Raw genomic sequence first — 25,044 nt, 5'->3', positions numbered from 1 at the left:
CACAACAGTGAAAGGCCCGCGTACCGGAAAAAAAAAAAGAAAAAAGAAAAAAAGTCATTGTAGTGAATTGCAATACAAAAAGTACATGAGGTTTAAGACAAAACTGAGACTTAACATGTCAATGTGAAACTTCCAACTATGCATCTAGTATCCCTGGTGATTTTGGATACTCTGGTGGAAAGCACAGAGATTCAGTGTCTAAGTCACTCAAGGAGAACGAGACTTAGAAAATCTAGGTTCTAATCTAGACTCATCATTTACCAGCTGTGTGACCTTGGATGAGTCACTTGCCCTCTGTATAAGCCTCAGTGTCTTTTTCTGGTTAAGAGGAAGTTACACTGAACCATCTTCAAGGTGCCTTTCAGCTCTAAAAGCCTTGTAGTTCTTTATGGTTTAGAGCTCTAATTTGCCTAATTCTGCCTAATCTATTATTTCTAATGGATCCTATCTGTCTACTCAGTGTGGAGATTTCATATCACTGTGAAATATCCCTTGGAGATCCCAAAGATCTGACCAAATATAAACTGCTAATATTCCACTAATTAGGCTATTACTGCTCAGCGAATGAAGGCTAACCAATACTTCCAAATGCAAGATACACCAATAACCAGACTCTTATCAAAACTCCTGTATCTTTTCTTTATAATCTCTGTCTCATCAAATCTCCAGAAGATAACTTCAGGGTTCACTAGACATTAACTGAGTATACCCCCTATTGTAAACGTTCATAATTTTGTTTTTAGTTGAAATACCCTGATTTTCCTTTTAAAAGTATTTACATAAGTGAGAGAAGTAAATACAACTGAAGGAGTCAAGATTAAAAATTCTCTTAAGCACATACATAAATTTCATAATACATATCACCTGAATATTTACAAAAAATTTTTAAATTTAATAATCATTGCCATATTTTCTCATGATTTATACAATTAAAAAATAAGCCTGTGCATTCACATAGACTTTTAAAAATACAGCATCTGTTTGAATCACAAATGATTAGCAAAATCCATTACTTCATAGTTTACCATCATCCATAAAAACCTCACTTCACTGAATATTTAGGAAAAAACAGGCTGGTGTTCAATGGGAAAGTATATTACAGTCAAGGGCAGTTTTAATTTTAAAGGCACAACTCTTCATAGGAATCTATTTGTAACCTTTTGACATTGCAGTAGCAATATGGTAAAAGTCTCTAGTCTGCGAATAAGTCAGTTTCCTTTCATGACTGATGGTGATCAGTATGAAACGCTGGGAGGTACACCCTACAATTTAGGAATTGGTGTGGCCGCCAGTGCTATGCTTTCAATGGCACACTCATCGGTGCCTCTGCGGATCCGGAAGTAACCACCCTCACCCCAGCCAGGGCCCCAGCTGTTTTTAACAATCCAGTAATCCAGTCCAGAGGCCAAGTCAGTGCCATAGCCCACCAGCAGGACGGCGTGATTGGTCAGCTCAAAGGGGTTGAAAGGGTCTCTCAGACCAGTGTGGTGGTAGATCCCCTTGTGGTAGTGGAAGAAGTCATCGTAGACTTCAAACCCAACTGCCACGGGCCCATGATGGACCAGCTCAAGCTTCATCAGGGCTTCATTGCAGCCCCCATAGAAACCTCCCACATAGTGGTACTCGGAGGAGTAGTAATGGAAGCAGTCCTCTTTCAGTTTGCATGGAGAATCTGTGCCTGTGTAAGGGAAGCAGGCCTCTTCCACCAGCCCAAAATCTTGGGCATACTTTCCTGCGATGAGGTATGGGAAGCCACCTTCACAGCCTGAGGATAAAGAACACACAGAGTTATTATTACCCTCTATTAGAAAGAGGTACAAAAGAAACTGTCCCATTTCATATTTTTTCTTTTCTATGCCATTAATTATTCTTTATGTCACCCCTAGAAGTTGTTTCTTAGCTTAAATACCACTTCATTCATCCACCCATCAGCCATCTATTTGACAGACATTTATTCGGCACCTCATATGGAAGGTAGCTTTGTGGTTAAGTGGGAGGCTCTGAAGCCTGACTGTATAGGCTCAATCCAAAACTGGGTTAAGAATTGATAATTTCTCTGTACCTCTGTTTACTTATCTGTAAAATATAGATAGCAATAGCACCTTCCTTGTAGGATTAAATGAATTACTTCATGTAAAAGCGATAAAAGTTCGCTATTATTGTCATTATTAAATAGCCAGACACTTCCTCAAGGAAGTCTTCTCTGACCGCCTCTTGCAGAAAAGTCTAAATTAGGTCCCCATATTCTTCCTCCAGTCCTGGCCCTATTACAAGCATATCTCAGAGACACTGCAGGTTCAGTTCCAGATTACCACAATAAAGCAAATATCACAATAAAGTCACACAAACGTTTTGGTTTCCTAGTGCATATAAAAGTTATGTTTACAGTCTACTGTAGTCTATTAAGTGTGCATTTTGTCTAAGAAACAGTACACACACCTTAATTTTAAAATGCTTTATTGCTAAAAAAAAAAACCGCTAACCATCACCAGAGCATTCAATGAGTTATAATCTTTTTGCTGGCAGAGGGTTGGAAATATTTCAAGAATTACCAAAATGTGATAAAGAGACATGAAGTGAGCAAATCCTGTTGCAAAAATGGCAGTGACAGACCTGCTCGATGCAGGGTTGCCATGAACCTTCAATGTGTAAAAAAAACCCTCAAAAACCATGCTGTATCTGAGAAGCACAATAAAATGAGGTATGCCTGTATACACATCCAGAACCCTTTTTCTTCATTGTTCATTTATAATTATTTAATTTCTATTTTCCTCACTTAACTGTAAGCTTCATGAGGGTAAGGACTCTCTTGATACTTCAGAGTCCCCAGGGCCCAAAAGTCACAATGTCAGAGTTTAATAAGTATTTTAGAAAGAAGGAAAGGCTCACTGACAATCATTCACCAGCAGTTTCACTGGTGAACTGAGAGTCTCTAGTAGCCAAACCTGGGGTTGACAGCAGACAACTTTAAAATGAGAATGTTTCTCCCTGAATCAACGGCAGCTGGGCTTTCTATACACCTTATGTATAGCCTGTTCTAGAAGCCTACGTACACAATTTTTAAATCCTTCTGGAGAGAAACCAGTTTCTCTCCAGAATTAGGTTTCAGAATGAGACCTTATTTGGGACTGAAATTCATGCTTAGAAGCTGAGTGGCCTTCAAAATACTATAGAACAACTTCATGTCTGTTCCTTGTCTATAAACAGGATAACAGCTACTCTTTCAGGGTTTGAGCACTGTTGGGTAATGCATGTAAGAGGCTCCTAAGAGCCAGTGCTTACTCAAAATATAGCAATTATTGACATGTGGCTGGATGGTGCAGTGAATTCCATGAGAAACCACTCGATAATAAGTGACAGGGCCAGAACTTGCACCCAGGTTTGTTTTTTTTTTCCAAATTTTTGAATTTTATTTTATTTATTTTTGTATACAGCAGGTTCTTATTAGTCATCAGTTTTATACACATCAGTGTATACATGCCAATCCCAATTGCCCAATTCATCACCCCCCCGCACCTCCCCCACCACTTTCCCCTCTTGGTGTCCATACATTTGTTCTCTACATCTGTGTCTCAATTTCTGCCCTGCAAACCAGTTCATCTGTACCATTTTTCTAGGTTCCAAATATATGCGTTAATATACGATATTTGTTCTTCTCTTTCTGACTTACTTCACTCTGTATGACAGTCTCTAGATCCACCCACGTCTCAACAAATGACCCAATTTCGTTCCTTTTTATGGCTGAGTTATATTCCATTGTATATATGTACCACTTCTTCTTTATCCATTCGTCTGTCAATGGGCATTTAGGTTGCTTCCATGACCTGGCTATTGTAAATAGTGCTGCAAAGAACATTGGGGTGCATGTGTCTTTTTGAATTATGGTTTTCTCTGGGTATATGCCTAGTAGTGGGATTGCTGGGTCATATGGTAGTTCTATTTTTAGTTTTTTAAGGAACCTCCATACTGTTCTCCATAGTCGCTGTATCAATTTACATTCCCACCAACAGTGCAAGAGGGTTCCCTTTTCTCCACACCCTCTCCAGCATTTGTTGTTTGTAGATTTTCTGATGATGCCCATTCTAACTGGTATGAGGTGATAGCTCATTGTAGTTTTGATTTGCATTTCTCTAATAATAAGTGATATTGAGCAGCTTTTCATGTGCCTCTTGGCCATCTGTATGTCTTCTTTGGAGAGATGTCTATTTAGGTCTTCTGCCCATTTTTTGACTGGGTTATTTAGTTTTTTAATATTGAGCTGCATGAACTGTTTATATATTTTGGAGATTAATCCTTTGTCCGTTGATTCATTTGCAAATATTTTCGCCCATTCTGAGGATTATCTTTTCGTCTTGTTTATGGTTTCCTTTGCTGTGCAAAAGCTTTTAAGTTTCATTAGGTCCCATTTGTTGATTTTTGTTTTTTATTTCTATTACTCTAGGAGGTGGATCAAAACAGATCTTGCTGTGATTTATGTCAAAGAGTGTTCTTCCTATGTTTACCTCTAAGAGTTTTATAGTGTCCAATTTTGCATTTAGGTCTCTAATCCATTTTGAGTTTATTTTTGTATATAGTGTTAGGGAGTGTTCTAATTTCATTCTTTTACATGTAGCTGTCCAGTTTTCCCAGCACCACTTATTGAAGAGACTGTCTTTTTGCCATCGTATATCCTTGCCTCCTTTGTCATAGCTTAGTTGACCATAAGTGCGTGGGTTTATCTCTGGGCTTTCTATCTTGTTCCATTGATCTATATTTCTGTTTTTGTGGCAGCACCATATTATCTTGATTACTGTAGCTTTGTAGTATAGTCTGAAGTCAGGGAGCCTGATTGCTCCAGCTCTGCTTTTTTCCCTCAAGACTGCTTTGGGTATTCGGGGTCTTTTGTGTCTCCATACACATTTTAAGGTTTTTTTGTTCTGGTTCTGTGAAAAATGCCATTGGTAATTTGATAGGGATTGCACTGAATCTGTAGATTGCTTTGGGTAGTATAGTTATTTTTACAATATTGATTCTTCCAATCCAAGAACATGCTATCTCTCTCCATCTGTTGGTATCATCTTTAATTTCTTTCATCAGTGTCTTAGAGTTTTCTGCTTACAGGTCTTTTATCTCCTTAGGTAAGTTTATTCCTAGGTATTTTACTCTTTTTGTTCCAATGGTAAATGGGAGTGTTTCCTTAATTTCTCTTTCAGATTTTTCATCATTAGTATATAGGAATGCAAGAGATTTCTGTGCATTAATTTTGTATCCTGCAACTTTACCAAATTCATTGATTAGCTCTAGTAGTTTTCTGGTGGCCTCTTTAGGATTTTCTATGTATAGTATCATGTCATCTGCAAACAGTGACAGTTTTACTTCTTCTTTCCCGATTTGTAGTCCTTTTATTTCTTTTCCTTCTCTGATTGCCATGGCTAGGACTTCCAAAACTATGTTGAATAATAGTGGTGAGAGTGGACATCCTTGTCTGGTTCCTGATCTTAGAGGAAATGCTTTCAGTTTTTCACCATTGAGAATGATGTTTGCTGTGGGTTTGTCATATATGGCCTTTATTATGTTGAGGTAGGTTCCCTCTATGCCCACTTTCTGGAGAGTTTTGATCATAAATGGGTATTGAATTTTTTCAAAAGCTTTTTCTGAATCTATTGAGATGATCATATGGTTTTTATTCTTCAATTTGTTAATATAGTGTATCACATTGATTTTCGCATACCGAAGAATCCTTGCATCCCTGGGATAAATCCCAGTTGATCATGGTGTATGATCCTTTTAATGTGTTGTTGGATTCTGTTTGCTAGTATTTTGTTGAGGATTTTTGCATCTATATTCATCAGTGACATTGGTCTATAATTTTCTTTTGTTGTAGCATCTTTGTCTGGTTTTGGTATTAGGGTGATGGTGGCCTCATAGAATGAGATTGGGAGTGTTCCTTCCTCTGCAATATTTTGGAAGAGTTTGAGAAGGATAGGTGTTTGCTCTTCTCTAAACGTTTGATAGAATTAACCTGTGAAGCCATCTGGTCCTGGACTTTTGTTTGTTGGAAGATTTTTAATCACAGTTTCAATTTCATTACTTGTGATTGGTCTGTTCATATTTTCTATTTCTTCCTGGTTCAGTCTTGGAAGGTTATACCTTTCTAAGAATTTGTCCATTTCTTCCAGGTTGTCCATTTTATTGGCATAGAGTTGCTTGTAGTAGTCTCTTAGGATGCTTTGTATTTCTGGGGTGTCTGTTGCAACTTCTCCTTTTTCATTTCTAATTTTAGTGATTTGAATCCTCTCCCTCTTTTTCTCAATGAGTCTGGCTAATGGTTTATCAATATGGTTTATCTTCTCAAAGAAACAGCTTTTAGTTTTATTGATCTTTGCTATTGTTTTCTTTGTTTCTATTTCATTTATTTCTGCTCTGATTTTTATGATTTCTTTCCTTCTGCTAACTTTGGGTTTTGTTTGTTCTTCTTTCTCTAGTTCCTTTAGGTGTAAGGTAAGATTGTTTATTTGAGATTTTTCTTGTTTCTTGAGGTAGGCTTCTATAGCTATAAACTTCCCTCTTAGAACTGCTTTTGCTGCATCCCATAGGTTTTGGATAGTCGTTTCATTGTCATTTGTCTCTAGGTACTTTTTGATTTCTTCAGTGATCTCTTTGTTATTTAGTAACGTATTGTTTCGCCTCCATGTGTTTGTTTTTTACATTTTTTTTCCCTGTAATTCATTTCTAATCTTATAGCATTGTGATCAGAAAAGATGCTTGATATGATTTCAATTTTCTTAAATTTACTTAGGCTTGATTTGTGACCCAAGATGTGATCTATCCTGGAGAATGTTCTGTGCGCACCTGAGAAGAAAGTGTAATCTGCTGTTTTTGGATGGAATGTCCTATAAATATTGATTAAATCTATCTGGTCTATTGTGTCATTTAAAGCTTCTGTTTCCTTATTAATTATCTGTTTGGATGAGCTGTCCATTGGTGTAAGTGAGGTGTTAAAAATCCCCCACTATTACTGTGTTACTGTCAATTTCCTCTTTTATAGCTGTTAGCAGTTGCCTGTGTATTGAGGTGCTCCTATGTTGGGTGCATATATATTTATAATTGTTATATCTTCTTCTTGGATTGTTCCCTTGATCATTATGTAGTGTCCTTCCTTGTCTCTTGTAACATTCTTTATTTTAAAGTCTATTTTATCTGATATGAGTATTGCTACTCCAGCTTTCTTTTGATTTCCATTTGTATGGAATGTCTTTTTCCATTCCCTCACTTTCAGTCTGTATGTGTCCCTAGGTCTGAAGTGGGTCACTTGTAAACAGCATATATATGGGTCTTGTTTTTGTATCCATTCAGCAAGCCTGTGTCTTTTGGTTGGAGCATTTAATACATTCACGTTTAAGGTAATTATCGATATGTATGTTCCTATGACCATTTTCTTAATTGTTTTGGGTTTGTTTTTGTAGGTCCTTATCTTCGCTTGTGTTTCCCACTTAGAGAAGTTCCTTTAGCATTTGTTGTAGAGCTGGTTTGGTGGTGGTGAATTCTCTTAGCTTTTGCTTGTCTGGAAAGCTTTTGATTTCTCTATCGAGTCTGAATGAGATCCTTGCCGGGTAGAGTAATCTTGGTTGTAGGTTCTTCCCGTTCATCACTTTAAGTATATCATGCCACTCCCTTCTGGCTTATAGAGCTTCTGCTGAGAAATCAGCTGTTAACCCTATGGGAGTTCCCTCGTATGTTATTTGTCATTTTTCCCTTGCTGCTTTCAATAATGTTTCTTTGTCTTTAACTTTTGCCAGTTTGATTACTATGTGTCTCAGTGTGTTTCTCCTTGGGTTTATCCTGTATGGGACTCTCTGTGCTTCATGGACTTGGGTGGCTGTTTCCTTTCCCATGTTAGGGAAGTTTTCAACTATAATCTCTTCAAATATTTTCTTGGGTCCTTTCTCTCTCTCTTCTCCTTCTGGGACCCCTGTAATGCGAATGTTGCTGCAGTTAATGTTGTCCCCACGGTCTCTTAGGCTGTCTTCATTTCTTTTCATTCTGTTTTCTTTATTCTGTTCCACAGCAGTGAATTCCACCATTCTGTCTTCCAGGTCACTTATCCGTTCTTCTGCCTCAGTTATTCTGCTATTGATTCCTTCTAGTGTAGTTTTCATTTCAGTTATTGTATTGTTCATCTCTGTTTGTTTGTTCTTTAATTCTTCTAAGTGTTTTTTACACATTTCTTGCATCTTCTTGATCTTTGTCTCCATTCTTTTTCCAAGGTCCTGGATCATCTTCACCCTCATTATTCTGAATCCTTTTCTGGAAGGTTGCCTATCTCCACTTCATTTAGTTGTTTTTCTGGGGTTTTATCTTGTTCCTTCATCTGGTACATAGATAGCCCTCTGCCTTTTCATGTTGTCTATCTTTCTGTGAATCGCACCCAGGTTTTCTGACAGAAGACATTATGATCTCTCTACCATCCTATCCTTATGCCTTTGCCAACAATGGCAAACTACACACAGGTAAACAGTGCCTGAAATACAACACATACCTTGAGCATACTGGCTGCAAGACACAACCTCCTGAGGACTCAAGATTGGGGTCTGGGTATTGTTGGTTAGTATACGGATTCTTGCTTCCATCATCCCCATAGAAGCAAATGAGTAGCAGCTTCCACAAGACCCTGGTGATAGAAAAGGATATATAACCCAAGAGACCTTTGACGCACTCAAAAAGAATCATAGAAACCTTAAGTGCATGACATACAATAATATATTTATATTGAGTGTTGCGGTTTTTGTTCATAAGGATCAGCACAATGAAGAAGATTCAATCAAAGAATGCTACTGACCTTACAGGCAAACATTAAGATTTTAGTTTTTTTACCAAAAGGCAAACATTACTATATGGGGCTTTCCTTGAAAATATTTTGGGAGAAAAAAACCTCCTAACTTCTGCAAAGCATTTGACAATATTCTTTTTTTTTTTAACATCTTTATTGGCGTATAATCGCTTTACAATGGTGTGTTAGTTTCTGCTTTATAACAAAGTGAATCAGCTATACATATACATATATCCCCATATCTCCTCCCTCTTGCGTCTCCCTCCCACCTTCCCTATCCCACCCCTCTAGGTGGTCACAAAGCACCAAGCTGATCTCCCTGTGCTATGTGGCTGCTTCCCACTGGCTATCTATTTTACATTTGGTAGTGTATATATGTCCATGCCACTCTCTCACTTCGTCCCAGCTTACCCTTCCCCCTCCCTGTGTCCTCAAGTCCATTCTCTATGTCTGCATCTTTATTCCTGTCCTGCCCCTAGGTTCTTCAGAACCTTTTTTTTAATATTCCATATACATGCGTTAGCATACAGTATTTATTTTTCTCTTTCTGACTTACTTCACTTTGTATGACAGTCTCTAGGTCCATCCACCTCACTACAAATAACTCAATTTCGTTTCTTTTTATGGCCGAGTAATATTCCACTGTATATATGTGCCACATCTTCTTTATCCATTCATCTGTTGATGGACACTTAGGTTGCTTCCATTTGGCAGTATTCTTAATAATGCAGAAATGATTTACATTTGCAACATTCTGAGCCATCAACTTGAGAGAAAATAATGGAGGGATACATATAAGCTAAGCTTTTAAATATCTCCAGAGAGGCATTTTCTAAAGCCCTTGTTATGTGGAATTAACCCTAATAATGGCTCAGGTATGGGTGTATTATAGTAGAGAGTTGGATTCAACCAGGGTCAAGGAGGCAAAATACAACAAAGTCCAAGGAGGTAAGAGAATAATTACAATGATAGATATGGTATTTAAGGTGGCCAGTAAGGACGTAAAGATATAAAGCAGATGGAGGTAGTGAAATGGAAAATAAATTGAAAAGTAGCTGTATGGAGGTAGGGGAGAAGGGAGAAGAAAACAGCTTTATTTAATATGTAAATGCTCTGGCAAGACAAAATAAATTTACTTAAGAAGCATATGCTAGGAATATAGTTGCTGCTTCAAGAGAAGAAAAAATATTGTATTATGAGGTAATTTATATAAAAATATTTTTATCTGTTTCTTCAATATGTGTGAGTAGAAGAAATACACAGAATAAAATATGGAATGTATGTAACAAAACTGGGATTTCCACTTGTTACAATTCTAGAAAGAAACGAGCATAACTTAATATCCCCATTATGATACAGCCTCTTTCACCTCTGCCACTGATACAAATTCTATGTGGAGATATGCTTGTACCAAACGTGAGACACTGGTATTAAATGAAGTTGACATGTTACTCAAGTTACTAATATTAATTAGTTACCAAATTACTTGAATGGTAAGCACTCCCTTGTGCACATAAAGTAAGACGAACGAACAGACAATATTATAATTCAAAACACTCATTCTACATAAAGAGAATGCTGCCTTTGTTCTCTTTAATAAGTCTGAATTTACTTAGTGAATGTCTTCCTCCGAAAAGTATTAAGAAGAACACTGTCCATTAAAAATATGAGGGGCACTGTTTTTCTCTTCTCCAGGTAACTGTTCATTCATGTCCCTCCCTGAGTACAAAGGAAAGCCAGGATACTCTATGCTCAACCTCTAACATTCTTTTTTTTTTTTTTTTTTTTTTTTTTTTTTTTTGCGGTACGCGGGCCTCTCACTGCTGTGGCCTCTCCCGTTGCGGAGCACAGGCTCCGGACGCGCAGGCTCAGCGGCCATGGCTCACGGGCCCAGCAGCTCCGCGGCATGTGGGATCTTCCTGGATCGGGGCACGAACCCGTGTCCCCTGCATCGGCAGGCGGACTCTCAACCACTGCGCCACCAGGGAAGCCCTCATTCTTAAGCCTACTTGAATTACTTAATACTGTTTTCCTCAAACTAAATTGTGAATTTCTTTGAGTATTTACAGGAAATCTGTTTTCTTCACCTTGATGCCTGATGCAATGAAGGAACTCAGTGCATCTTTGTAGAAAGAAAAGTCAAATTATGAATAAGTGGATACATATTTATATCCAGGAAAGAAGGTTATTTCAATGGAAACAGTTAATATTTACTTTTAGTCCATTAGAGCCCTATCACCCTGTAACTGCTACCATTCTGATGGTCCCCAAAATTCTCCCCGTAAACATCTCAGATTTATCCATACTGCTTTTGCCACTGAGGGATCACCTAAATTATGAAGATTAGAAGAGAAACATTTGGAAAGGGGCCTTGGGATTCATCTAGTGTGCAACCTACTCAATAATACATACACTGAGATTCAAAAAGAAGCACTGACCTGTCCAAAGTCACAAAACTAAAGGGTGGCAGGTGCTAGCATCTAAATGTCTCCTAATGCAGAGTACTGTCTTTTTCCATTTATAGATCAGTATCTACTTTAAAGAATTTTCCAATTTCCTTTCCCTGTCTTCTAGTTACTAAATAGAATGAAATTAACGTGCACATTTTGTTTTCAAAACCATCCAAATAATACTACCCTTAGGACTCCTCTTTCAAATGACAGAATGTCAAAGAACTAGATGAGTGACAGTAAATGGCCAAGGCCAGTGTTCCTTTCTTGAGACATCAGGATCTTTCAATAAATAACATCACAAGAGTCTAGAAATGGCCCCAATTTGGCCATTTAGCATTCTTGGCCCAGGGCAGCCACAGAAATAATCTCATCTGACCATCCAGCATTATGGGAGGGACAGGCCCCATGTACATTCAAGGGCTCAGAATGTGCTCTGTTAACAGAGAAATCACAGGAATGAGGAAAGGAGATAAACTTCCTCAAGCCCTTGATGTTCCCAGAAGGTCAGCTGCCAATGTAAGTAATGCCTCTTCAGAAGTCAGGGCCAGAGTCTAGATTCTGTAAATCAACTATACTTCAATAAACAAATAGTAAATAAATAAAAATAAATAAAAGGACCATTTTCTCTTAAGAAGACTACAGGGCAATAAAGAAGAAGAAGGGGAGACGATCCAGACAGAGCTCTACGGTAATCATATTTCCACAATCTCAAATAGGTATGTGATTGTCAGATGGTTTAACTATATTCAGCTGTAACTTCTAACAGTGGGGAGAACACTGAACTGGGAGTGAGGAGCCAGGATTCTTTTTTTCTCTTCCCTCCCACCCTGTCACTCAGCTGTGTGACTCTGGGCAAGTCATTTGACCTTTTTGGCATTTCTTTTTCTCCTGTGTGTAAAAGGAATAGGGTGGAGCAGTTTAAGGCCCCTGCCTTCCAGCTTTAATATAAACAGTAGTTAGAACAAGACTTAAACAAACTAGATTTTAAAGTTAGGAAAACCCTCTGCATTTCCTAATTAATGTGACCTGAAAGACACTCCCCTTCTCTCTTGAAGATGCAATAATAAATAAAGACAGCACAGCTGGGAGAAGAACAAAGAAAGTCCCATCTCTTGCAACTTCCTAGCTCTCTTCCCTCTCACACATCAAAGTAAATCCTGGCTACATGGCTAGTGCTTAGAGATGTTAACACGTGTAAAGGTAAGAATTTGCCCCCATCCCCGCCATATTTTTTTTTCATTAATCTTGATTTGCTCTCCAAATAGAGAAAAGTTGTGAATTCCCTTAACTGTGAGTAATTTTGAATTCTAGGTTATATAGAACACTGGTGTATTTAAGTTAGTGGAAATTTCCAAGTAGTCCAGTTAGTAGGAATAGAAAATAATTTTTTCCCAACCTAAAGTACAGAAAACCAAAAAGAAATCAAAAGAGGAACAACTAAGTACATTATTTTCTCAGACACCTAACAAGATACTACAGATGAGGGATCAGTTTAAAAGCAATTAATCTGTCAAAGCCCTCTGTTTTTAAATTGCCCATGTCTGTACAAACCATATTTATAACACTCAAAGAATACGGAATATTAGAGATGACAATACCTTTTACCAAGCCACAAGAAAACCATTGTCAAAGGATATAGCTTTAGAAAGTCTAATTTCCTTCCCCTGAATAATTATCTCATCAGTAGTCAATCATATATTTTGTGAAGTGAGTGGAACTAAATATTTCTTTCAACCTTTTCCTAAAGAATTTTAAAAACGCCCTGTTAAAGCAGTTATTATACTGTATTTTAATGTTTTGCTTGCAGGTCTTGCTAAACTGTAGTTTCTAGGATGAGGACCATGTCATATTGGTCTTTATATCCTCAGCCATTACAAACAAATACTCCTGGACTTCCCTGGTGGCGCAGTGGTTAAGAAGCAGGGGATACGGGTTCAATCCCTGGTCCGGGAAGATCCCACATGTTGCAGAGCAACTAAGCCCGTGCGCCACGACTACTGAGCCCGCACGCTCTAGGGCCTGCGTGCCGCAACTACTGAGCCTGCGTGCTGCAACTACTGAAGCCCACGTGCCTAGAGCCGGTGCTTCACAACAAGACAAGCCACCGCAATGAAAAGCCTGCACACTGCAATGAAGAGTAGCCCTGCTCGTCACAACTAAAGAAAGTCCACGCACAGCAGCAAAGACCCAACACAGCCAAAAAAAAAATTCCTAACGTATTAGATACTCTATAAACACTGCAACACAGTGGAAACAACCATGTGCCAAGCCCTCAATAACCAACACTTGACATGCAGTATTTACTTAATCCCCTCCAATGAGGATAGGAAACCTGTTTGATGACAGAATAAATTTTAATCCTCTCTTAATATCAAACCTTTAATCGACTTTCCATTCATTTCTCAATTACCTTCAAATTTCTCTCATTTCCAATCCCTCCTTTCCAAGGAAGCTATCTCCAGAAAAGGTAGGGATGGATTTCAGGACCCACACTTTATATAGAGCCAAAGAGTCTCAGATTAACTGGTACAAAGGAAAGACAAAGAGATGAGACCTCTGGTGTCAGATGAAGGACAGGAACACTGCTGCTGTAAGACCTGCTCAAAGCTCCATATATTCAGAACACTTTGCAAGAATTCAGTCAGGATGAACTGAAGGGTTGGTGGTGAATGTTGAGAAGTGGGAGAGGCTGATTAGCACTGAATTTTAGGAAAGGGGAAGGACAATTTATCTTTGGGTGTTATAAATTTATAATCCTCTCTCAGGAGACACTAATCAGAATGTTTCCAGACAGTAAATACTACGCCCATTTTATAGTAACAAAGCAGTCATGTGTACTGTAATTATCTTCAAAATGAGCTTAGAAGTAATAAACCTGAGTATTATATAAATGATTCTCCAATCATTGTTGGCTAAAATTTAGGATAAGGTAATTTGCTCTCAAGTGCTATGAGAGGAAATGTTATTAAATCTACTCATCCTGTATCCAATTTCCAAAAATAACATAAAATGCAATTACAGTGATAATTTTGATAAACCTGGGCTCTGCCTCCAGCCCACCATTCAGGAAGCTGAGTTAATACTTACCATTATATGTCTTATCCTGGGGTAAAGTTAATTGAAAGGTCTTTACACAGCTCAAAAAATCTACTTTACCAGAAAAAAATTTAAGGATTCATTTTCTGGGCTCCTAAAGTAATTAAAGACTAAATGATGGGGGGGAGGAAAAAGGGGTAGAGTGGGCAGACAGGTAGTAAAGAAGGATTCCAGCATAAAGAAGATGTGGTATATATACACAATGGAATATTACTCAGCCATAAAAAAGAATGAAATATTGCCATTTTCAGCAACGTGATGGTCCTAGAGATTATCATACTAAGTAAAGTAAATCAAAGACAAATATCATATATCACTTACATGTAGAATCTAAAAAATGATACAAATGAACTTATTTACAAAACAGAAACAGACTCACAGACATAGAAAAAAACTGGTTACCAAAGGGGAAAGGGGAGGGATAAATTAGGAGTTTGGGATTAACAGATACACACTACTATATATAAAATAGATAAACAACAAAGACTTACTGTATAGCACAGGGAACTATATTCAATGTCTTTTAATAAACTATAATGGAAAAGAATCTGAAAAGGAATACATATATATAAACTGAGTCACTTTGCTGTACACCTGAAACTAATGCAACATTGTAAATCTATTATACTTCAAGTTAAAAAAAAAAAAAAAGGATTCCAGCAAACCACTTGCAGAAGGAAGACCAATTTTGGCTGCATGCAATTCTTTGTTTCTACACAAGTCTCTGTGACTAGGAGGGCAAATGAGTTTGGCTTACGTATCACTCTAATTTCATTAGCTACTTGGAACACACTGAGAAGGATACTGAAGAAATGCTGAGCTCTGCTGGAGAGATTATCTACTACCAAAGTCTGTCATGGACACAAAAAGAAGTGAGTATTCATTAGTTATATATTTTCCATTTCTTTACTGAAGTGGATCATAACCTATTCACCTCTGTATCCCCAAAATCTGAGAGCCTGGCACATAGTAAATGTTTAATAAATATTTCAGAATGAATTAACGAAAAACAAAATCAGGCTTCTTTTTTTACCTTGGTTTCGAACAGGAGTAACAAAATTGGTACCATGAACATTTCTCCAGTCCCAGGATGCTGGCAAATGCAAAATCTTTTTCTGTATTTCAGCAGTTATTGGTGCAGGTTTGGGACTAGGATGGAAATAGACATTTGATGTCAATATATATTCTTTCCTTTGAGGATGATTCCATGATTTCAACCACCTGGCTGGCTAGAATGTAGATTCAGATCCAAAGAGCACTTGTCTAGCAGTGTTTCAATGTGTCTCTTATACAAAAATGTGTCTACTATACAATGTGTCAATTATACAACTAAGTTGTATAAATTACCCATTTCTTTTTCAGGATCTAGTAATCTTCCCCAGTGAAATCATGTTGGTTTCGTGTATTGCCATTTGCTAACTTTAGTACGTCTAAATAGCCGCATTCTCTTACTTTTAATAGATTTTGTCCAAGAAAAGCAGATGCGGGAAATTGAAGATGGCCTACAAAGGATTTAGAGAACATAGAGGAACGACTGATGTTTGACTCTGGAGATGGTGGTGCTGGTAGCTGTAAAAGAAGTGAAGGCATGGGAATAAAAGATCTAAGTAGAAGCAGGCAGACTAGCTCCATAAACAGATGAAAGTAAGACACAAAGATGGCCACAAATGGCTTTACCACTTACTAGCGGTGCAACGTTCGTCAAAGACCTTAACATCACAAAACTATGATCACTTCCTATTAAGATGGGTACAATCATGCCTACCGCAAAGGACTGTTATGAAAATTCAATGGAATAATGATTAACAAGTGCTTAAAACATGGCCTTGTCTCTGATAAGTCCTTACTAAATTATTAAGCTATTAGGATGATCACCACCACCATCATCACCATCCATGTCATTAAGACTAAATACGCTGCTGATACATTTAGGTGACTATCTAGCACAAAACAGGCAATTGTTAACTTCCTTCTTCCTAACGACCTATAAAGGCAGAGTGTTTGCCCATCAATGCACACACAGATAAAACAAAAGCAATGTGACAACAAAGCTCAGTGGTGTGAAAATGAAGACAGTGAAAGAGAAATCAGGGAGATGGAGAAGTGAGAATTACAAACACCACAGGCACACTATACATTATTGGCTTTCAATCATTTGGGTCCAGATTCTTCGAAGAATCTGCAGAGAGCTCTGGACTCAGATGTCCATAAACAATACGTTTTTCTACAAGAGTTCTTCAGAAACATGGCACCTGACACATGGCAAAGCAGTTGGGTCTGAGGCTCAATCTTCCAGACAGGAGTCCCAGTCTCCCTAGGCTCCAGGGCTGACCCCACCTCCTCTGGATTCTCGTCTCACACAGATACAGGATGGCTCTTTCACTTTAGTGAATCTGAGAAGGAATACGGTATGCTCCCATTCCCAATTTCGACTAACCAGAGCATCTCACACACTAGTCATTCCTCAGAATACACTTTGAGAAACACTGTATAAGATTCTTTTCAGATATGGGTAGAACTGTGAGAGAAACTACATAGTCTGTTAAATCCAGCTATAGTTTTGAGGGAATAAATCTACCAAATTCCTGACTGTATAAATTCAAAGAACGGTATAATTTTCCATAAGAAATACACCATGGGGTATATAAACTAAAGATGGGAAATGTCACTCTGGCTGAAGGTAGCAGAGGTATATTGATAAATATGGAATATTTTTCGCTGGACCTAAAAACAGAGAAAGGATTTTGAGATTTTTACAGGTGGCAAATTTGACAGTTTCTATAGGTAAGTTCAGGGGTATCTGAGGCAAAGGGAGTGTCATGAATGGAGGTAGGTGAAAGTTTTCAGGAATTTTCTGTCATATTATTTGAAAGCAGGTCAAGGTAGTCAATACAGTTATGGGCAAATTTAGGTGGCTTTGATTACCAGGCTAAATTTATTCATTAGACAATAGGTAGTGACTCAATCATAGCTGGGTGTAAGAAGATGTAACAGGCAGTATTTCATAGAATGGCTAAGAGTGGGGACAGGGAGGGGTAGAAACCAAAGACAGAGAAGGCAGGAAGCTGATCCATTATACAGGATAGAGATGACAAAGCCCTAAGCCAAAGTGTAGAAAATGGAAAGAGAGTAAAGGAAATGGCAGATGCTGTGAAAGCAAAACCCATAAATAGGGCTTGGAGAACATCCGAGTCTGTATGAATAGGAAAGGGAGATGGTCAGGGAAAAGATAACATAAAAAGTCTAAGTTACGATGACCAATAAAATGATGAACAGCCCAGGGAGGAGGATATCAATTGATACAAATACCTTTATTAGTGATAAAGAGATGTGCTTTATTACCTTGGAATTCTCCAGCTGTGGCCACCACCTCTCCTAATCATCTCTTTCAGTGTAAGAGTCTCATATTCCATGTATGCAGTCGCAGTCCAAGACTTCTGAACGGCATTGATAGCTTTCACAAAGTTGTGGTTATATTTGTAGAGCCTATTAGAATACCTGCCAGCAAAAGTAAGACAGCTTCAGATACACTCTTTACTGATGTAAACAGATCCCGTTAAAATAGGCAGTCTTATACTGTGGGCCTGAGTGGAAAGTGGTATAACCTTTCAGGAAGGCAACTGGATATGTCAATCTCTATATCTCTATCAATAGCCTAGAATTGGAATGTGTCCTATGAAAATAAAAGTTCAAGTGAACTAAGATGTATGTATAAGGATGTTCAGTGAAACATTTTTATACCAGTGATAGATTATAAACATAAATATTCTAAGGTAAGGGATGGATTAAATAAATAATGGTACTTCATTTGCTATATAGTTTATTCAGTAAAAATATCTGGAAGATTATTTAGTGATATGGAAGACTTCACACTATATTAAACAAAAAAGCAGAATATCAAAGAAGTTTATATAGAATTAATCAATTTTTGTGAAAGTGAACATTTATATTTACACCATAAGTACATACAACCATGGTTATCTCTGAGTGGTGACATAGGATCATCACCTTTCCCCCACCCTCTACAATTTCTACAATGTACCTTTTAAACTTTGTAATAATAAAGAATAAAGGCGGAGGGGGGGAGGACAGCAAAACTGTATACAATATATATAGCATGGCAAGCATTATAACCACATGATGAAAAAAAAATGGTTCCATAGGGGCATTTGGTTTATATCCTTGTTACTCAAATTTGGTTCTTGAGCCAGTATCAGCAGAAGCACCTGGAAGCTTCCTAGAAATGCAGACTCTTAAGTATCCAACCCAGGCCACCTGAATCAGAATCTACATTTTTAACAAGATCCCCAGATGATTCACAGCAACATTAAAATCTGAAAGGCACTGGTTTACCTGATGCCAAATGCTTGGATATAGATGTAAACAAGTCTAACACACAAAGAGCATGTTTACAAAGCAAAAGAACTGAGGGAGTTGATTATTCATTTAACTTAAACATGTATCTCACATATGTGCCAGGTGCTAGGAATTAACAGAATTCACTGTGTTATTTCTACTAAAAAAGATTCTGGCCCCGGAGCAGCTAAGCCCATGAGCCACAACTACTGAGCCTGTGCTCTAGAGCCCATGAGCCACAACTACTGAAGCCCGTGCGCCTAGAGCCCGTGCTCCGCAGCAAGAGAAGCCACCGGAATGAGAAGCCCACGCACCGCAACGAAGAGTAGCCCCCGCTCATCACAACTAGAGAAAGCCCACGCACAGTAACAAAGACCCAATGCAGCCGTACATACATACATACATACATACACACATACATACATAACATTCTGTAACTTAAGTGTGACTCACTACCCAAGACTTTCAGTAACATTCAATTATGCAAAGCAAGATATACGTAACCTGAGTAACATGTTAGGCATATTTTGAACTTTTCTTTCTCTTTTAATTTAGATGTTCGCAGAGAGAGTATTTTGATATAGTCAAAAAACCTGGGAGCACTGAAAATAATAAGAAAAATGTGCAACCACATTGATAATGTGTTAGTTTTTATCAAAATCCTTTCCCATTTGTTGCAAAATGTGAAACCAGAGAGGTACCTTTATTAAACAGATTATAAAACTGCCTGTATTCTATTTCTGACAACACTAACACACAACAAAAGCCAGTTGCAGTTGTTGTTTCTTAAGACACAGGAATATATTTTAAGTTGTAAATGTCTATCTTGAAATCAGATCATTAAGAGCTGAAAGAGACCTTTATGGTAATTTAGCCCTAAATGCTTACTTTACAAGTGAGGCAACATAGATTCTGAGCACTCCGGTTAGTAGCTTCTTCACTAAATGAGGCAATGTTTGAAATGTCAGAAAAGTACAAAGTAGTAGGGTGAAAAGTGAACACCTTCATAGGAAAGGTGTTGCTCAAGGATCACTCCAAACAAAGCAATTTAAAAGCTAAGTTCAAAATGGAGGTGATGAATTAGTCTAAATCTTGGGGAGTACTTCCCCAGACAAGTGCGATTTGTCCTCTTTGAACTCATGTCCCCCCACCTTCTCTGCTGCAGAGTCATTCACTGCCAGTGTGGTCTGGCTTTGGATGATTTGTTCATGTACACTTTCAGTGGATTTCACAACCAAACAAAACAGAAAATTTGCTACTGCTAATATTTATCTTTTCCTTCCAAACTAATAAAAGTCTGAAATCTCTTGTGTGGTTCATAGTTACTTAAACTGGACCTAACTCAACAAAAACTTTAACTGAAAGTTATACACTGAACTGTGTCCTCCTCAAATTCATGTGTTCAAGTTCCAACCTCCAGTACATCAGAATGTGACTGTATTCAGAGACAGGGCCTTTAAAGAGGACATTAAGGTTAAATGAGGCCATATGGGTGGGCCCTAATCCAATATGACTGGTGTACTTTTAAGAAATGGAGATTAGGACACAGACAGGATGACCATGTAGAACAACAGTGAGCAGCCATCTGCAAGCCAGGGACAGAGGCCTCAGAAGAAACTAAACCTGCTGACACCTTATCTTGGACTTATAGCCTCCAGAATTGCGAGAAAATAAGTTTCTTTTGCTTAAACCATTCGGTCGGTGGTACTCTGTTATGGCAGCCCCAGGAAACTAATACGCTACATAAATACTAAGAACTTTAATTTCAGTTATTTATTTCCTTGTTTAAAACTTATGTTCAATTAGCACCACCTGTATTTGTTGCAACATAAACATACGTATCTACAAGTATTATGCAACATATTATTACATGGCAATAATAAAATGACTTTTCTGTATAAGTCACTGCAATTCTGTGGTCCTTTATATAACTATTCTTTAAAGCTATCATTGGTCCATTACTTTTGAAGTACTTTGAAAAACTACTTTCTTCTCTATCACTCAATGTCTTTTTCCAGGAAAGTTGTACATAACATGGCTTATGTTTCTAAGTCAAATAAATTTTATATAATCAAATTAAATTTTCCAAGAATTAGGACAGACATACATATTATAAAAAACTATATGTAACTTTCATTTACGACAACTCACTTTTCCTGGAGATTCTCGAGGTGTGCTGTGTTCACGTTCACATTCTCAAAGGTATTTCCCTCCTTCTTTCCTGTGAAACAAGCCCAGTTCCTGCCCAGCACGTCATGCACCCAGCCAGTCATGGTTTCATGGCAGTAACTAGTTACCTTGCCACCCTCTTCTTTATACTGCAATCAAATAAGGAAAGGAAAAGCCAAGTGAATCTGTGTTCCTGTCTCAGGTCTGTTTCCTTGTCTCCCATTCACAGTAAAGGTACCCCTTTTTCGTTTCATCTTAGGGACCAGCCACTGCCAACCAAAACAAAAACTGAGAGGTTTCAGTTTGCGAACTGTTCTAGAAAAGGAAGAGAAATAAACTTTTCTACGATTAGCATCACTGATTACCAAGCAAAATTTACATAACAAACACTTCTGGGGAACAAAAGGCAGGGAAAGAAACTAACATTTTTAGAGCATCTGCCCCATTCCAGGCATTTTACAAAAGTTACCTCATTAAGCCTATGCGGAGACAGGCACCAATAATCCCATTTTACCAGTGAGTAAGTGGAGGTTCAGTTCAGAGAGGGTAAGCAGCCCCTACTTAAGGTAACAGAGCTGTGTAGTGGCAGAAACAAAATTCTGCTCAGTTTGTCAGACTACTTTTCCACTCAGAGAAGATATATTCCAGAAAAATACAAGAACATATGGTGAAAATTTTCCAAAATATTAAAATATTTTCTTCTGTTAACCTCCCAATTTATTAGCATATTCTAATCATGAGGGAGTTAAAGTAACCTGATTATTAAATATTCTCTCCACTTTATTTCACTAATATGGCCCGTTGTCTTATGTCGATGTTAACGCTGAAAAATAACCGCAGTTGACCCTTGAACAACGCAGGGGCACCGACTCTCCACAGTCAAAAATCCACATATTACTTTACAGTCTGCCATTCCTATCCTGGGCCCTGCTTCCAAGGAATCAACCAGCCTCGGCTCATGTAGTACTGAAGTACGTATTTATGGGAAAAAAATCTGCATATGAGTGGACCCACGTAGTTCAAACCCATGTTGTTCAAGGGTCAACTGTATATAGTGATAGATCTAGGATCTGAACTCAGATGCTTTGGCTCCGTAGCCTAAAAGCCCTCATGTTATCACATGTCCTCATGGAGGAAAGGATATATAATCCAGAATGAGAGCATGGGAGGAAGAAAGGAAAATAATGCACGCTAAATTTCTTTATGAAGGGACTTGGATATAGACAATTTCAGGCACTGACTTAATTTAATGGAACAGAAGCACAAAAGCAGTTCAAAGGCAACACAAACAAATCAGCACGGCAAGCAGCTGTGTTTCAATGCTTTTCATTACAAAAGTACACGGTTGGTTTTGGCCCTCGGGATGTAGTTTGTGGACTGAATCTAATATAATGGATGCTACTTTACCTATGCTGAGGGGGTGGCAAACTTCTTTTTAAGGGCCAAACAGTAAATGCAGGTTATCAGTCCTCTGTCGTCATCACTCAACTCTACCACTGCAGTGTGAAAGGTACACAGGAAATGCATAAGTGAATGAACTACATTGTGTTCCAATAAAACTTCATTTACAAAAACAGACTTATAGTCTGCAAACCCCAAGTTTAAAGGAATGTGTAGGCTAAACTACTCTTAAAGGTAAAACTACCTTACTGCACCTGACTCTGAATTCAAATCATATTGAGGCATAGAGTTAAAAATGTATGGCCTAAAGAATTCAAAAGAGGTAGGTCTGAATCCTGGGATTCTTGCCACACAAGATAAGTTACTTTGGGCTATTCATATGTACATTTTGCTTCTTCCTTGGTGGTTCCTAACACTGTGAAGCCAGTCTCCCTACCTCTGGCTAAGAATATCTCCACTAGCATGAGTTTGGCTCACCACTCCTCATTTCCCTGCTAAAGTCCCAACTCGGGATACAGGAACACTGAAATAAAGGCCTAGGACACGACCAGGCTGCAACACTGGAGGGTATGTTGCATGAAAAGGTTAATAAAGTTTATATTTATTATGCTGAACTACCTGTAACTACTATTTTTATAATCAAAAACGGTTCGATATTGGCAACCTTGTATGATGCAGACAGGCCAGCCGGGGGTAGGCCACTGCTCACCCCCACCAGTGCTGTTGTTAGAAAGCAGTCTGACAAGGCTTTAAGAGTTTTTCAGAGCTACCTTGTAGAAATTGTCAAATACACATAAATGAAAAATAAAGCCTAAACACAGGAAGATGTTCATTACAGTAGAAGAGGCTAGGGAAGGCTGCTTGCTTTTATAAATAGTGTTATTGGAACACAGCCAGACCCACTTGTTTATAGTATTGAATATCTTATCTCTGGCTGCTTTGGTGCTACAGCAGCAGGACTGGGGAGCTCCCACAGAGACCATAAGGTTCACAAAGCCTAAAACATTTACTATCTGACCCTGTTAAGAAAAAGTTTGCTGACCTCTCTGTATAGAACAATAAATAAAAAAGAAAACCTGGGCATTCCCTGGTGGTCCAGTGGTTAGGACTCCACGCTCTCACAGCTAAGGGCCCAGGTTCGATCCCTGTTTGGAGAACTAAAATCCCATAAGCTGTGCGGTGCAGCCAAAAAAAAAAAAAAAAGAAAGAAAGAAAGAAAGAAAAATAACCTATGATGTATTAAGAGGAAAAAACTACAAGATAGTACTTAAGTGGAGTGCAAATAAGTAAAATTTTTATGAAATACGATTTTTAAAAAATGAAAGGTGAAAATGATCTTTGGGTGGGATTTTCTTGGTTATTTACAAAATGAAGATAGTTATATACATTTCGTGAAATTCATCACTTTAAAAAGGTGATGAATTTCCTAAGGATAAAAAACATAGCCTACAAAGCCCTAGAAGAGGACATCTACGAAGGATGGTTCAGATGTTGCTAGAGACTAACTCTGACCTGTCTAGGATTGTGACTACACTTCCTGAAAAAAAACATGATTTATATAACCTATTTTGTATTTTGCTAAGTTCTTTCACTTATTTATCAAATGCTTATTGGTCACATAATATTTCCCAGGCATCATGTTAGGTGCTAGGTGCTAGGCACACATGCACATATGTATTGATGCAGCCCCAGACCTTAAGACGCTGGGAATCCAATGAAATAAACAAACATGTAAATAACGTGGTTATTTATCTGAACCCAAATCATGTGGTCCAGCAAGTTAACCATGCTTGAAAAAGCCTGGGAAATTTCCCCACCTAAGCAGAAAATTTAGATCACAGATGAAATGACTTTCTCAATGTACCAAAAGAGTCAGGGGCATTCAAGTTAGAAGAAATGGGCCCCATGTTTCTCATCAGTGTGCTTTTTGTTCACCTAGTTGGCACAACTTATAAGCATGATGGCTAACACCAAATGAACTTCCCCTGTGAGGAAAAGGCTGATTTGTTATTTTGATTGGAGGGGGAAAAATATCACTGAAGCATGAGGCCTTACTGTTTGTTCAACAACTCTATACCCTTCACCATCAATGTTACAGAACTACAGGACCTTAACATTTACCTATCACATCATACTTTATAAACATTTTACAGATTACTCAGAAATCTTAGAGGTTCAAGAGAACATAAAGATAATACAGTCTCGGGGGACAAAAAAAGAGACCTAAAAGAGATGGTTGAACTAGAATTTATAACCAAGCATTCTTCCCAAATACCATGCAACATTTCTTCATACACTTTGTCTTCTCACAAAGTGCTAGAGAAATAAACATACAGGTCAATTGCCAAAAACACGGAGAGGAGATACCTAGAAACCATGCAGGAAATGCTTAAGCAATTTGCAAAGGGTTTTCATCTATTATCATGTGAGCCTCACAATGATCTTTTGGGATAATAGGCATTATGTTTTTCATGGGAAAAAAAAAGTGACTTTGCAAAGTTAGAGAAGAGAGAATTAAAATATGAGTTTAAAGGTTACAAGAATCATTGCTTTATTCATTATTTCCTTTAAAAAACAAAGCTGGAAATTAATTGGCTCTCATGAGTCAGATCCAAACTGTTGCCCAAGACCCTGTTTAGGGGGTCACTTAAATTCTCCAGTAGCCCTAATGGTGATTTCCCACTATTCAGGTGTCTATGTTGTCCTGGCTAGTCCAGTCTTTTTACCCTTTCTGTCAAGGGTTTTTGATACAGGGCAGAG

The 25,044-nt window shown here is 38.0% G+C and overlaps 1 protein-coding gene across 1 annotated transcript in view; it reads right to left on the bottom strand.

The window, feature by feature from the left end:
- Nucleotides 1-811: 811 nt before the first annotated feature.
- The window catches only part of CTSC (cathepsin C), a 40,647-nt gene continuing 16,414 nt past the window's right edge, over nucleotides 812-25,044 (bottom strand). Inside the window, exons 3-7 of the mRNA XM_029208051.1 lie at nucleotides 20,866-21,032; nucleotides 17,701-17,856; nucleotides 15,392-15,507; nucleotides 8,519-8,650; nucleotides 812-1,765 (exon numbers count right to left, since the gene is read on the bottom strand). Coding sequence (XP_029063884.1) covers nucleotides 1,263-1,765; nucleotides 8,519-8,650; nucleotides 15,392-15,507; nucleotides 17,701-17,856; nucleotides 20,866-21,032 — 1,074 coding nt within the window. The 3' untranslated portion in view covers nucleotides 812-1,262. The remainder of the gene's footprint in view (nucleotides 1,766-8,518; nucleotides 8,651-15,391; nucleotides 15,508-17,700; nucleotides 17,857-20,865; nucleotides 21,033-25,044) is intronic.

Source organism: Monodon monoceros, unplaced genomic scaffold (assembly GCF_005190385.1).
Source record: "Monodon monoceros isolate NGI ecotype Baffin Bay Population unplaced genomic scaffold, NGI_Narwhal_1 Super_Scaffold_7, whole genome shotgun sequence".
Taxonomy (NCBI): Eukaryota; Metazoa; Chordata; class Mammalia; order Artiodactyla; family Monodontidae; genus Monodon; species Monodon monoceros.
The sequence above is the reverse complement of the archived record's forward strand: the minus strand, read 5'-3'. Positions and strand labels throughout refer to the sequence as shown.